Here is a 15,268-nt window from a genome sequence, read left to right as displayed (position 1 = left end):
TTTTTTTTTTCTTGCGGATGGTTTTGGTCACCTCCTGCTGTACAGTGTTATGAACCTCCGTCCATAGTTCTTCTGACACTCTACCAGATCTAATCCCTTGACTCTATTCATCACCTCCATTTTATAATCATAAGGGATTTGATGAAGGTTATACTGAGTTGCCTAGTTGTTTTCCCTACTTACTTCAGTTTAAGCCTGAATTTTGCAATAAGGGGTTCATGATCTGAGCCACAGGCAGCTCCAGGTCTTGTTTTTACTGACTTAATAGAGTTTTTCCATCTTCAACTGCAAAGAATGTAATCAGTCTGACTTCGGTATTGGCCATCTGGTGATGTCCATGTGTGGAGTCACGTCTTGTGTTGCTGAAAGAGGGTGTTTGCTATCACCTTATCCATATTTCTGCCCATCTTAGCATTGAAATTATGGACTAGGTGGAATCATGATAATTTGTCTCTCTCTGTATTGAATCCTGTTTCAACCTGGAATTGAAAAAATTACGAGATAAAGAAGTTTCAGATTTTGTTGGAATCTTTTGGTCTATTTTATATTGACTAGGAAGGAGTAATTGAAATTTTGCTGTTTTTCCCTTATATGACTTTTTTAAATTGATTACATAAGGTACACCCCCTTTAAAGGATGTACTTCAGTAGTTTTTAATATATTCACAGAACTGTGCAACTACTGCCACTCATTCCAGAACATTTTTATCATTCCTCAAAGAGACATGTTTGGTAGCAGTCAGTCCCCATGACTCCCTCCTCCCAGTCCGAGTTTTTGACTGGACATATGTTTTCTGTTTCTCTCAAATGTACCTCAGAGTAGAATTGTTGGGTAATATTATATCTCCATGTTTAACTTCTTGAGGAATTGCCAGACTGTTTTTCCAAAGCAGTCTACATCATTTTGTATTCCTCCTAGCATTAAATGAGAGTTCTTGTTCCCCTACATCCTCACCAACATTTTGTCCATCTTAGTGGAAGTGGTATCTCATTGTGATTTTCATGGTGATTTCCCAAATGGCTGTTAATGTTGAGCATGTTTTCATGTACTTACTGGCCGTTTGTATATCCTCTTTGGAGTTGCTATGTTTGTAAGTGTGTGCACATGTGTACACATGTTCTTACTGCTAAAGTTGTAGTCCATAACACATGATTTATTTTTGAGGATCCATGAGTTTTCCTTCACTTTCTCAGTGCCTGGAAAAATGGTACCACTACCATGTCTTAATAATGTCATCAGTGTTTTTAATACCATGACTATTGTGCTGCCCCTGCTTTCTTGTTGGCTTTCGGTGTTGGAAAGTACTATATGAATTGAGGTTCCTGCCTGTAGTTCTAAGAGATCTTAAGTTTGTATTACTCTAGCTGTGTATTTAAACTCTTGTTTGCTAGTTCAAAAAATTATTATACAAGTGGTATATGCTAGTGTTAAAAATTCAAACAAAATAGGGGGACTTCTCCTGAGGTTCAGTAGTTAAGAATCCACTTTGTAATGCCGGTTGCCTGGGTTCAACCCATGATCAGGGAACTGATATTCCGCATCCTGCACCAAAGAGCCTACGCACCATATCTAGAGTTTGTGACCTGCAGTGGAAGACCCTGCCTGATGCACCAGAGAGGCCACGTGCCACAACTAAAACCCGAATGTTTAAAAAATTCTAAAAAAAAGGAAGCAAGAAAGTTAACAGTCTCACATTTTATATTTGACACACTATTCCACAGCCAGTTTCCCCAAGGTAAATTATAAAGGAGTTTAAAGTTTCATAGGTATCCTCCCAGAAATTAATCTCTTCATATGCATATCCATATGTAACTTCCATAAATGAGATTGATATGTGTGTGATCTCCCATATATTTTCTTTCAGTAATTGAGGATGTATTTCCTTGAACCTAAATACAGTTCTGCATCATAGTTTTCTGCATAGTATTCTCTTCTTTGTGTTTACTTTGATTAACTAGCTTTGTAGTGATTAGATGTTTATGTGTTCTCAGCTTTCATTATTGTAAGTAATGTGACCAGGAACTCCTTGTATGTTCACAAATGGGTTTGTTCTGAGCGTCAATGTGTAGGTGGAATTAGCTAGTTTGAAATATAGTGCATTTTCATTTTAAAACATGTCACCAGTTGCCCTCCAGGAAGATTATACTGATTTATACACTAACCAGAAGTACATCAGTGTGCCTCCACATAGCACCACTGTCTTTAAATGTTATCTCCAGTAATCTCTTCATTTTTATTGTACTCATTTGATTATTCGTAAGACAGTCCTTTTGTGTTTAGTATTTTTAAAATATTGTGTCCATATTATTTTTGACCACTGAATTTCTAAAAAACTTGCTTTTTTCCTTTTTGTGTCATGTGACCTTGTATTTGGTTTTTTTAAAAGAAGTTTTAGTTCTTTGATTATAATTTCTTAGCATCTTGACTATACTCTTTTTTGTTCTATTATGCTAAGTAAAGTAATTTCACCTATTTTCCTTGTATTGATCCTACCAGCAGCCTACTTAGCTCTACCATCCATAGATGGGACTGTACCATCCATATTCACTGTGACCTGTCTCATCAGGCTACCAAAATTCTTCCCTAGGGCAATAGTAATTTTTCCTGTATTGGCAACACACTAAGATGGTGGTGTTCTTTCCAATACCATCAAATCTGAGGCATAAAAGAGTGTTTTCAAGAAGGAAGGATTTAATAATAGCAGTATTCAGTTAAGCCACAGTTTCAGGAAGATGAAGGCTAAGAGTCGATGAACTACTTGGGCTGCGGTCCCTAGGGACCCATCAGTTGGCGCCAGTGATAGGTCATGCAGATGTCAAGGTGAGGACACACTAGAGCGAGCATAACAGATTCTTTGGTGAGATTTAGCAATGAAATTGAGAGAGAGGACTGTTGCTTGTAGGGGTTGAAGTCAGATATGGGCAGGAGAAAGGTGATTTTAAGACAGGATACCCGAGCAAGTTTCTAGGCAGAAGAGAAGATATCTGAGGAAAGGTTGGAGAGCCAACAAGGACAGAATTAAATGAGTGATTTGGGGATGTGGTGGGTTAATCTTGGAAAGATTGAAGGCACATTTTTCTTGCTGAACAGTGGAGGAGGTTTCATATGGCTTTTGGGTTTAGGAGAGTAAGGACAGCATTTCACTGCTGTGTAATGCATTACTCCAAAACTTAGCACACTGGGCCAGCTTTTAATTTTACTTATAATATTATGGATCAGGAATTTAGAAAGGATAAAGCTGAAGGAGGTTTGTCTCCGCTTCATGATATATGGGGCCTCAGTTGAGACATTCTAAAGGCTGGAGACTAGAATCATCTGAAAACCCGTTATTCACAAGTATTGTAAGACCAGGACTGCTAATGAGTGTGCCTCTGTGCATTTTTTTCCATGTGGCTTGGCTTCCTTATAGCATGGTGGCTTTAGGGTGGTCAGTCATCTTACCTGGTATCTCAGAGTTTCAAAAGGAAACCTCTCTTTTTCCGAATGGAAGCTGTGTTGCTTTATGACTTAGCCTCAAAAATTGCACATCCATTTTCATTATATTCTGTTGGTTAAAAACACTTCAAAAGCCCATCCAGATCTACAAGGAGAATTAGAGTCTATTTTTTGTAGTAGAACTTCAAGGTTCCATAAGAGCCAGTGGTTAGAGAGATGCTGTTATGACCTTCTTTGGAGAGTACAGTCTGCCAGAAGAATGCCATAAGAAATTAGTAAAAGGATGATGTGCACTTCACATTATGTACAGCTATACTTTTATATAATCACTTAACCATTTTTCCTAAGACATAAATTCATCTAATATTCTTTTTGTCTGGCACAGATTATAAGACCTAAGGCCCACTGACTGTATCTAACTTGCTATGTTAGGTACTTACCATAGGAATACGCACAAGCTGGTACGTGAGTTAGGTTTTCTGATGATGATTAAACTGGAAAATGTTAATTACTCTTGGATTGTAAAACTAGGTGGGGCTCTAGAATGAGGTTTGGAAAGCAGTTCTGTTTTTCATCTATATGTCAAAGCACTTTTACTTACTGCATTTGTAGTCACTCATCTGTAAGACCCATGTTCTTTTCCCGTTTTTTAAATTCCTTTAGAAATAATGAGAATTTGGATAATTCACAATGAATTATTCTTCATTGTTTACAGGAGGTATGATGTGCACCTGGGAACATGCCTGTAGTTGTGTGGATGAGTCAGATGTTGCTGTGCGCTGTGATAAACCCATGCTCGCTCATGAACAGTAGAAGTGTGAAATCACAGTAGGTCTTGGCATTGAAGGAACTTAGTCTTTCAGCTGTATTTTGATGTCTGAGTGTATAATTATGTCCTTTGGTTTTAAATGGATAGGTAAGTGTTGTCAGTTCTTTTATTTGAAAAGTATTTTTGTTCCTAAAAGAATGCTTTTTTTTTTTTAAGTTGTGAAAGAAATCTCAATATTTCTCAGATATCTTCTGATTTTTGAACTCTACTTTCACCCAGTTCTCATTGCAAGATCCTTTGTCTCCCCAGTTCATAATTCAATATATTGTATTTCTGCTTACCCAGAACATAATTAAGAACTAAGAAATGAGCCCCAAATCTTTGAGTTCACATGAAATGTCCAAGTTCATGTACTAAAGTTCATGTTTGCTATAGAGAAAACCCCCTGTTAAGATCTCAAATAATGTCTGTTTACTCTTCCTCTGCCTACCAAGCAAGTAAGGATAAGGCTAAGAACAAGAAGGAAGACATTAAGGCTATGAAAATCATTGTAATACCTGGTGAACATTGCGGCCTTAGCCTGTTTGATGTAGTGATAAATTTTTTTCGGCAGGTGGACTTGCCTAAACTCATCAAGGGTTAAAAATCAGATTATTATCAAGCTTTTATACAGCAACATTTGGGCAAGAGGTCAGTGCAAGTAAATTTTATAATACCTTTATTGGAGCAGTGGTTAAGATTCCTCTGTCAAAGATACATTGATGAGACAAATAAATGACTGTGACTGGCACTGTGTACTTAAACAATAGAAAGTATTGGCATTGGATACGAAGTGTGTATATTAACTATCTTTAATTGTGAATTCTAAGATTTGTAGAGTATTTATATGCTCAAAATACCTTCAGTGAAATTGAACACTTAGTTGTATGTGTATGTTTGAGAAGAGAAGTTCGTAACCCAAATTAGAGAGTCAAGTAAATCTGTAGACTGGACTACTTGAAAATAACCACTAGTAATCTGATCTGATGGTAACTCCTGTGCATTTTAAGAACTCCTGCCAATAACCCACCCCCGCCCACCAGGGTGCATTTAAAATGCTTTTTTCTAAAGCCTTTTCACTGGATTTAGAAATGATTCAGGACTGCTTTAGACTATACAATGTAGAGATTGGGCTTTGAGATTCTGGCTTGACCCCCAAGATGTGAATTGCATTTCCATTGTGAGCCCTGTTTTCGTTGAAGCTCTTTTCTGTCAATTTTCAGTGTATTTTTTTTTTAAACATTTGCTTATTGCTCTAAAGTGACAATAAAAGGAGAAGAAACCTAGATTATTGATCATAAAAGCAGAAGGAATCCTTATTTTTATTTTATGCTGTTTAGAAGCAGATTCTAATTTTGTATACATATGGAGCTGTTAGTGCACTTCTGCGTCTGAAATGTTTGTAGATCACCCTGATCGTTATGTTCAGCATCTTATGGACATTTTTATATCTCAGTATCTTTCTTAGTAGCGCGCCTTAAGTACTACACATTTTGATTTTGCAGTGTAACAAATATAATTTTTCATGTATGCCATTCTCTTGGTAGTGTTTTTATATGATACAATTTTACATTTAGATTATTAGTTCACTTTTCCCTCATCTAGTCTAAGAAAAAAGGATATCTTTAAGGATATCCTGTCTTGTTAAATTGCTTTTCACAAATAATGAAAGTCTGGAATTGGACAACTTGCACTGCTCTCAAGGCTCTTCACAAAGACCATCAGTGTGTCTCTTCAGAAAATATGCCAAAATTTTGTTGATGTGGATCTGGTTCTCTCATGATGTTGCAGTCAAACCGTGATCTGGGGCTGCTGTCAGCTGAAAGTTTGCAAAGGAACTGCTTCGTTTCCCTGCTCTTGCCTGTTCAGTTGGTTGTTGGGAGGCCTCACAGGGCTGGTTGCAGCCAAATAGCTGGCTTGGCAGGGGTGGGGAGGGCACCCAGGGCACCTAGCAGAGAAGCCACAGCCTTATCTCTTGGGAGGTGACATTAAACTTGAGTGCTGAATGTCTTGATTCTCTTATAAAAAAAATTTCAGTCTTTGGATAAGTCTTAATAAAATGGTGAGTTAATTGTCATGTGGCCATTTTGTTTTATATAGAAATATCAAATCATTGTGTTCTGCACCTTGAACTAACATAATGTTGTAGATCAGTTATACTTCAATAAAAAGAGAAAAGATGAGTTAGTTTCTTTTCCTTCTTTTTTCACTCTGGGTCAGTTAGTTGTACCATCTTAAGTGCTATAGGCAGTACTCTTAACATTGGCCTCAGTTCAGTTCAGTCGTGTCTTGACTCTTTGCCTCCCCATGGACTTCAGCATGCCAGGCATACCTGGCCATCACCAACTCCCAAAACTTGCTCAGACTCGTATCCATTGTGTCAGTGATACCATCCAACCATCTCATCCTCTGTCATCCCCTTCTCCTCCTGCCCTCAGTCTTTACCAGCATCAGAGTCTTTTCCAATGAGTTAGCTCTTTGCATCAGGTGGCCAAAGTATTGGAGCTTCAGCTTCAGCATCCATCCTTCCAAGGAATATTCAGGATTGATTTCCTTTAGGAGTGACTGCTTTGATCTCCTTGCAGTCCAAGAGACTCTCAAGAGTCTTCTACAACTCTCTCTCAAGAGTCTTCTTAGATTCAAGGGATTAGATCTGATAGACAAAGCCTGGTCTCTGACTCAAAATCTTGTCATTAGTCACAGTGGGTTTGGGTAGTGGTGGAACAGTAGCCAACACTTATGGAGCACTTAATATGTGCTCAGATATGGTTTTGAGAAAGTGAAGTATAGGGGCAAGTGCCCAGAGAAGTAATTTACTCAGTGTCACTTAATGAGTAAATGCCGCTGCTGTGGTTCCAAGTTGGCATCCCTGAATTTAGGCACAAGTCTGTACAAGTAATTGATAAGGAAGCAAAGGCCTGAAATTATTTGTTGGCCTTTGTATTAACATTTCAAATGTTCAAGGTCTCTTCTTCTGTTTACTGCAATCACCGTAGCTCAACTGCAAAAATTGTTTCTTCATCTGTCATATTTATCTTTTTAAGGTTGTAGATAAATAAGGATCCTTTGGAGCATTTGTCTTTGCCCTGGTTTTCCCTCTACAGCTCTCTCCCATTTATTAGTATTATGGGAAATACTTGATGTAATAACAGATTAATCTACATTCAAGAGTTTTTAAATAAGTTTTCCTTATTGAATCTCCCCCAGTCTGAAGGGAGTTTAGCAGTTGTGTCATAGGCTTCATAGTTGCTTATTTTGGGGTTAGATTCTTGGGCTGTTTTTGTACATTTATACATCCTGCTTTGTGGGTGCCTGTGTGTCCATGCAACTGTGTGGCATGAGGGGCCACGGGGTCTTGTTCCCCCTCAGTGGAAGGACAGTCTTAACCACTGAACTGCCAGGGAGTCCCTGCCTTTTTATATTTAGCATTATTATTAGTGTTTCTCCTGAGGTGTGTATAATCTAAATTTTACCTTAAATTACTAAGGAAAATAGTGTTTCCTAATTTCAACAAATTTTTAGTTGATATACCCTACAAACATATTTCTTAAAACTGTTATGTGTGATATGATTGTCACACATTAGGAAGTTTGTGTATGATATGATTTTAAAGCAGTAATTTATTTTATTTGTTTTGTAACCTGAAAATCACAGTTATTAAACACTGGTTCTAAAATTTTGTTCATGAAGGTTAATTACAATAGAGACTTATGTAACATTGATGAACCATTTCCAACTTCTTATCTTGTTTTGAGAAAATGCATACTGCTTAAAATGCCAGTTTCTGTTTTATATCAGTTTTTCTGAATTCACTCGTAATTCCATACAGTTAATTCATACTTTAATCATCATAAAGAGAAGGGGTACATAGTTTAGCTATGCAGGTCAAGAAGTGACAGTTAGAACTGGACATGGGACAATAGACTGGTTCCAAATCAGGAAAGGAGTACGTCAAGGCTGTATATTGTCAACCTGCTTATTTAACTTATATGCAGAGTACATCATATGAAATGGTGGGCTGGATGAAGCACAAGCTAAAATCAAGATTGCCAGGAGAAATATAAATAACCTCAGATATGCAGATGATACCACCCTTATGGCAGAAAGTGAAGAAGAACTAAAGAGCCAATTAATGAAAGTGAAAAAGGAGAGTGAAAATGTTGGTTTAAAACTCAACATTGAGAAAACTAAGATCATGACATCCAGTCCCATCACTTCATGGCAAATAGATAGATAAACAATGGAAACAGTGACAGACTTAATTTGGGGGTGCTCCAAAATCACTGCAGATGGTGTCTGCAGCCATGAAATTAAAAGATGCTTGCTTCTTGGAAGAAAAGCTATGACCAACCTAGACAGCATATTAACAAGCAGAGACATTACTTTACCAACAAAGGTCCATCTAGTCAAAGCTATGGTTTTTCCAGTGGTCATGTATGGATGTGAGAGTTGAACCATAAAGAAAGCTGATCACCAAAGAATTGATGCTTTTGAACTGTGGTGTTGGAGAAGACTCTTGAGAGTCCCTTGGACTGCAAGGAGATCCACCCAGTCCATCCTAAAGGAGACCAGCCCTGGGTGTTCATTGGAAGGACTGATGTTGAAGCTGAAACTCCAATACTTTGGTCACCTGATATGAAGAACTGACTCATTTGCAAAGACCCTGATGCTGGGAAAGATTGAAGGCAGGAGGAGAAGGGGACGACAGAGGATGAGATGGTTGGATGGCATCACCGGTGTGATTGACGTGAGTTTGAGCAAACTCTGGGAGTTAGTGATGGACAGGGAAGCCTGGCATGCTGAAGTCCATGGGGTTGCAAAGCGTTGGACATGACTGAGTGAACTGACTGATTTTAGCTGATGGTTCAATACTTTATCATAGTAGAAAGAGCACAGTGTTTAGAATGTAGCAGAGCTTGATTCTAATCCTGACTAATGCTTCCATCCTGGGTGATGCTGGACTAGTGTGTATAACAACCCCCCCACCCCCCACCATCACTACCAACACACAGTCTTTCAGTAGAAATGATGATAGAGCATCCCGGTGTTGTTTGCCTTAGATGGCATCATAAACAAGAGTCTAGAATGGCCCCTGAGCAGGTTTTTCATTTATTTTCCCCTTTAACCTGCTGTTCAGAGTTTGTTTCTGAGTATCTGGGGTCACACCCATATGCATTATCCAGACCTGCAACAGAGCCTCTCTCCTCTGCCCCAGTGGTTGGAGCTGGTCTCCACCTGCTCTGGGATTGCCTGTTCATCCAGAGAGCTCCTTGCACCACCACACCTTTGGAATGAGTAAGAGACAGGATGAAAAATGGCATTCTTTTTTATTGTGGAAATTCTCAAGCATAAAGTAATTTTAAAGAATAATATGGGGAATCCCAGAATTTTGTCTATTTTAGCATCATTGAATAATTACATTTTCTTTTATTTACTATATATGTATGTGATGTATATACATTTTTCTTATGCTTCATTATTTAAAAAGCAGTTAAAAACATCATGACTTTTACAGCAGACATTTAAGAAAAAGTACATTCTCCTGTTACATAGCCATATCATTGTGTTACACTGAAGAAAATCAATTATTCCATAATGTCATCTAAATTTCCTTTACATTTATCTAATTGTCTTAAGAAATGACTTTGTTTACGCTTTTCCTTTTTAAATGTAAGGCAATTAGCATTTGCTATTACATTGGTTTTTATGCTTCTTTAATCCTTATTTTTTAAAAATTTTTATTGTTTGGGCCACACCATATGGCTTATAGGATCTTAGTTCTCTGGCCAGGGTTGCAACTGGGCCACAGCCATGAAAACGCTGAGTCCTAGCCATTGGACCACCAGGGAGATCCCTTTCCCATCTTTGGTTAGATTTATTCCTCAGTATCTATCTATCTATCTTTTTTTTTTAGGATTATGTCTTTGTGATTTATCTTTCTTTAAAATTTATTTAGTTTTTGGTTGCGCTGGGTTTCCGTTCCTTCACACAGCTTTCTCTTGTGCGCCAAATGGAGGCTTCTCATTGTGGTAGCTTCTTTTGTTGCGGAACTTGGGCTCTACGTGCTTGGGCTTAGTTGCTCCGTGGCATGTGGGGTCTTCCCAGACCAGGGATTGAACCTGTATCTCCTGTATTGGCAGGTGGATTCTTTTCCACCGAGCCACCAGGGTAGTCCACAGTATCATTATATTGTTAAGATTTCAGTTTCTCATTGTTTGTTGCTGGTATCTAGAAATACAGTTATTACATCTTGAGCTTATATCCTCCTATTCTCTTTACTCAGTAGTTTTAGTAACCTTTTTGCAGACTCCTTTACCTTTTCCTATTTCCTTTCAAGTTGTCTATGAGCAGAGATACATTGCTGAACCCCCAGGCACGTTCGTGTGCGCGACCCCAGAGTGAGACCAAACAGCTGAAGCATCAGCCGCCAGCAGAGGAAGGTTGACTGCGGCCGGGCAGGGGGCCTTCAGGTGGCTTGTGCGTCGGAAAACCCCGACTCCCTGAGGGGTCTCAACAAAGCGTATATTTAAAGGTGTGTGGTCTCCTCATGCCCAGTTCTGTGGTTGGTTGATGGTGACCACGCCTTAGGCACCAGTAAGTCTGGGGGCTGCCTGCTCTTGATCATCAAGTAGTTAATTTCTGACATTTGGTGGTGGTTTTAGCATCTGAAAAACTTAGGTATATGCTTGAGGTACTATTGTCTGGGTACTTCAGAGACGAGTTGTGGCACAGGATATTGGGGGGGGTCTGTCCCAGAAGACCCCATAAGGGCTTCTTTGATTACAGATAGTTTTACATCTTCCTTTCCGTTTATTTCGCCCAATGTGCTGACCAGAGCTTCCAGGCCAGTGCAGAATAAAAGTAGGGAGAGTAGTCTCACTTACCTTATTCCTGATTTTAGCAGTTAAAGCATTCATTCTTTCACAGTTAGGACTGATGTTATCTGTAGATTTTTCATAGATGTTCTTTTTCTCCTGCTTTGTTGAGAATTTTCGTCAGGAATGCATGTTGAATATCGTGAAGTATTTTTCGTGTGCTTGTTGATCTGATATATAGTTTTTGCTCATTTGGTGTGTTATTTGTGGTGAATTACATCTATTGATTTTTGAATATTAAAGCTTTTAATTCCTAGAATACTCCCTACTTGGTCATGATATGTTATCCTTTTAATATGTTGTTTAATTTGTTACATCAGTATCAGAGAGCTAAGAAACTAGGGTCAGTGAAAAAAAATTATACTTAATACTTTTTGCTAGAAAATAGTTTGCTGAAAATTTTTCCAGGCTTTTGTCTATGAGAGAGTTCTGAACTTTTGATTCACTGTTCAAATTGAACTAGTCTTGTGCTCAGCAAGGAAAAGGGAGTCATCTTTATCCTGGCCAACAGTTCACCCCAGATAGCTGAGGATAGTTTCAGAATTGTTTCCTTTGAAGCCTTCCTAATAAATGGTGCAGGTAGATCTTTATAGTTTTTTGGATGTGCTTGGGAGATAAGAATCGGAGTGGACTTAATTGCTTAACGATCCATTCTTGCTCGCTTGTATTTGTAATCCAATCTAATATATATGTTTAAAGACTGAAAGGAAAACTTTGGGGAATTCCCTGGAGGTTCAGTGGTTAGGACTTTCACTGCCGAGGGTATGGGTTCAGTCCTTGTTCAGGGAACTTAAGATCCTCCAAGATGTGTAACATGGCCAAGTATTTTTTTTTTTTTTAAAGAAGAATAAAAGGAAAACTTTTAAGTGATGAATGCATGATTTATAATAAATAGTGTAAGTCATGAAGTACAGTTATATCAACCAAACCCGTAAGTCAGGGGGGTCGTCCATTGCTGGACCCTTTCTGGCTCTCTGCTTGATGCCGTCAGCAGGGTCCTTGTATGGCACTGCTATTACCCCGTGCTGCTGTACTGAATGATGGTGAAGAAGCAGAAGGAGGGGACCTTGTCTAGCCTTTGACTGTTCTCAGGATTCCTTTTGTGTGGACAGTGTTGTGTAGGACACAGGGTTTCCTCTGCTAGTAGCCATCATGGTACGTGTTGTTTGCTCATTGCAGGGAATTGGAGAAGAGAACTCAATTTTCTCTTAATTCCCTGGATGCCGAGGCAGTTGGTGAGGTCTGCTGTGCGGAGGGAGATGTGCTCCACTCTCTTGGCAGCCTGAGAATTACCATTCTGTGAGAAGAGACTGAAACATGTTTGGAAAGACTTCCTGTAGAAATCAGGAAATTAGGATTTGAGAGTACATGGACTCAGTTTTGAAATTATGTACATCAATTTTCAAAATAAAAATTAGGATCAGAGCTAAGATTTTGTATGCTGTGTGGCAAGGCCAAAGAGAAAAATAAATTAACATATGTTTGATACTTTCAGTTGTTTTTATATGTTTGTCTTAAAAGTTTCTTTTATGCCCCTCTTGTTTAGTTGGCCTTTTTTTTTTTTTTTGGCCTAGTATTCTTAGTGTGAGGGCTCCTGAGATAATTGGACTATGCTAGTAATTTCTTCAACTTTTAGTCCTATCGAGAAAAGGAACAGCTGCGCTTCTGCTGTGATTACACTGGAAGTAGTGCCCGTTGATTGTAGCTCACATGTACACACCCTGGCTGTCAGGAATTCAAATCTGAAATATGCAGTAGTGGTACAGGTTTCTTCTCTTTACACATAATTAAATTAGTTTTAAATTTAGAACCTTTCATGTTAGCTATAATATGCAATTAAATGGTAAATAGCTTTCAATTAAGCTATCAAATGTTTCTGTGTAGTAAGACTGGGAAACGGTCCTCTGGGTATTAAAAATGGAATGCATTTCTTACTGGTGAACAAAGCATGCTTTGGAGTCAGACCCGACTTCCAGCCCCGAACCAACTACTTACGGTCCCTGAGACTTCCGTCCAGTTCGACAGTGCAGAAATTGCACCGTCCGCTCTGAGTGGTTGTGAGAAACAGTAGACGTCAGTGTTTCGTAAATACTTTGTGCTGCGAGATGTGTCTAGTTTCTTGACGAAATGGTTTTGTCTGGAATTTGTAGCATCTTCTGTGCTCCTGGAGGTTCCCAATGTGTGTTAAGACACTGGGCTCTGAGAACCCCTTTGGTCAAGAAATCTACTCACTTTGTTCAGCTTAGCATTTCCCAGACAGAACTTCTCCCTTCCTTCTTCCTCACCCCTGCTTGCTCGCTTTGTGGAAGGTCTGCAACATGTTCCAGTTTACTTTTGTTTCAGCGGATCACGGTTTTGAAAATACAGTGCTTAATTAGCACAGTATCCCTAGTTTACTTGAATAGTATTCAATTTCTTTTCCTCCTTTTGTTAATTTGAATGATTTAAACACTGTTGTGAACTCAGAGCCCACTTGAATTTGGTGTAGCCTTGTATGTAAGTAATAAGCCATTTTTTCCTCCAGTTTTATTGAAATAGAATTGACTTAAGCACTGTGTGAGTTTAAGCAGTACAGCCTAATGACTTAACATGTATATATTGAGAAATGATAACCACAATAAATTTGGTTACACATTCATTCATTTAATAATTTATTATGTTTTATTCCTAATTTATTATCTTTCATTTAAGTTCTTCTTTTGCCACAAATGTTGTTATAGACTTTGAAAGTTCTTAGAAAGTTCTTATCTAGTTAAATTCCTGCTTTAATAATTCAACACAATTTAAATAATGATAACATTTATAATATTTCTTGAACTGCTACTCCTGGCCCTCTGACAGATGTATTGAGGGTGTGGTTTAGATGCTTCCTGTTTTGAGCACAAACAGTAGGCATGAACCATCCTTACTTCTTGAGGGATTTGTAAGAATTCTGAAGATTTAAAAAATGAGAGCATCCTTGCAATTAAAAAAGAAGCAGTGGATATTAAAGAATAAAATGTAGAAAAGTATTTTTTTTAGGAAAAAAATTGGAAAAGATAGAGGAAAAAAATAAAATAGAGATAAAAAGAATAAAAGAGTAATTTTATAATCCAGAGATGTTTGCTGCTAAATATCTTTATCTTTCCAGACTTTTTCTTGTGTGTTTCACCAAGATGGTATCATATTAGGCATGCTGCTTTGTACCCTGGTCATCTTATTTCCAGTGCGAAGTGAGGCCATGTAGATGCCTATGAAGCATTCTTACCTCCCCAAGCCCACCTTAGCACTGAGTACTCTCTCTTGCACTCCAGCCTGTTTCCTGGCAGGAGCTTGAGGTTGAGGACAAGTGGTGAGAGGAGCACGTCTTTTGGTGGGTAAATTGTCAGACATTGTGTACTTCCTTATTGGTCTGCAGAACTATGCAAAGTACACATCCTTTGTTTTGGTGAGTTGTGTTGCACTGACCCCAGAAGATTTGCATTTAACTTACTGGTTAGAAATGTCCAGAGTTGGAATATACATAATATGTGCACCTAGACTTTAAAACCTCCAGTTACTGTTATGGTGTGTTGGGCTGCTTCATTGCTTTTTTAAGGTAAGTTTTTAAAAAATGAAGAAGCCTAAAAGAAAGACATAGGGCATTTTTCTCTTGATGAAAGATGCTCTTGAAAAAATGTTTTATTATTAAGCATGTTTCACATCCAGTTTTACTATTTAGAGATTTATTTACTGGTATGAAGAACTGATAAGGAAAAAGAGTCTCTATTACTATTTTTCTGAAAAAAAATTTTTTTTAAACAATCACAGGTGGCTATCATCCAGTGAAAATTGGAGACCTCTTCAATGGCCGGTACCATGTAATCAGGAAGCTAGGATGGGGCCACTTCTCTACTGTCTGGCTGTGCTGGGATATGCAGTAAGTGCTCCTTGTCATGTGTGCTGTTGATTCCTGATCTGGTTCAACATCTTTATTTTATAACAAGCTATTTAAATACTAACTTTCTTCCGCTTTTATATCTGAGACTTATTCTTTGTAATTTCACCACTCTCGAGTCATATAGTAATTCATCCATACCAGAAAAACATTTCAAGTATAAAATAATAACATATAGACCTTTCAAATTAGTGAGTTTTGACTTTCTTTTTTTTTAAAGCTATGATCCATAAT

General features: G+C 38.1%; 1 protein-coding gene across 4 annotated transcripts in view; it reads left to right on the top strand.

Annotated features, from left to right (window-relative positions):
• The window catches only part of SRPK2 (SRSF protein kinase 2), a 236,880-nt gene that overhangs the window by 173,564 nt on the left and 48,048 nt on the right, over positions 1-15,268 (top strand). For all 4 annotated transcript variants that reach the window (XM_065938561.1, XM_065938560.1, XM_065938558.1 and 1 more), the window contains exon 4: positions 14,908-15,016. In XM_065938561.1, the coding sequence (XP_065794633.1) occupies positions 14,908-15,016 (109 nt within the window). The remainder of the gene's footprint in view (positions 1-14,907; positions 15,017-15,268) is intronic.

The sequence above is a fragment of the Muntiacus reevesi genome, chromosome 6 (assembly GCF_963930625.1).
Source record: "Muntiacus reevesi chromosome 6, mMunRee1.1, whole genome shotgun sequence".
NCBI classification, from domain to species: Eukaryota; Metazoa; Chordata; class Mammalia; order Artiodactyla; family Cervidae; genus Muntiacus; species Muntiacus reevesi.
This window is presented reverse-complemented; position numbering and strand designations above follow the sequence as displayed.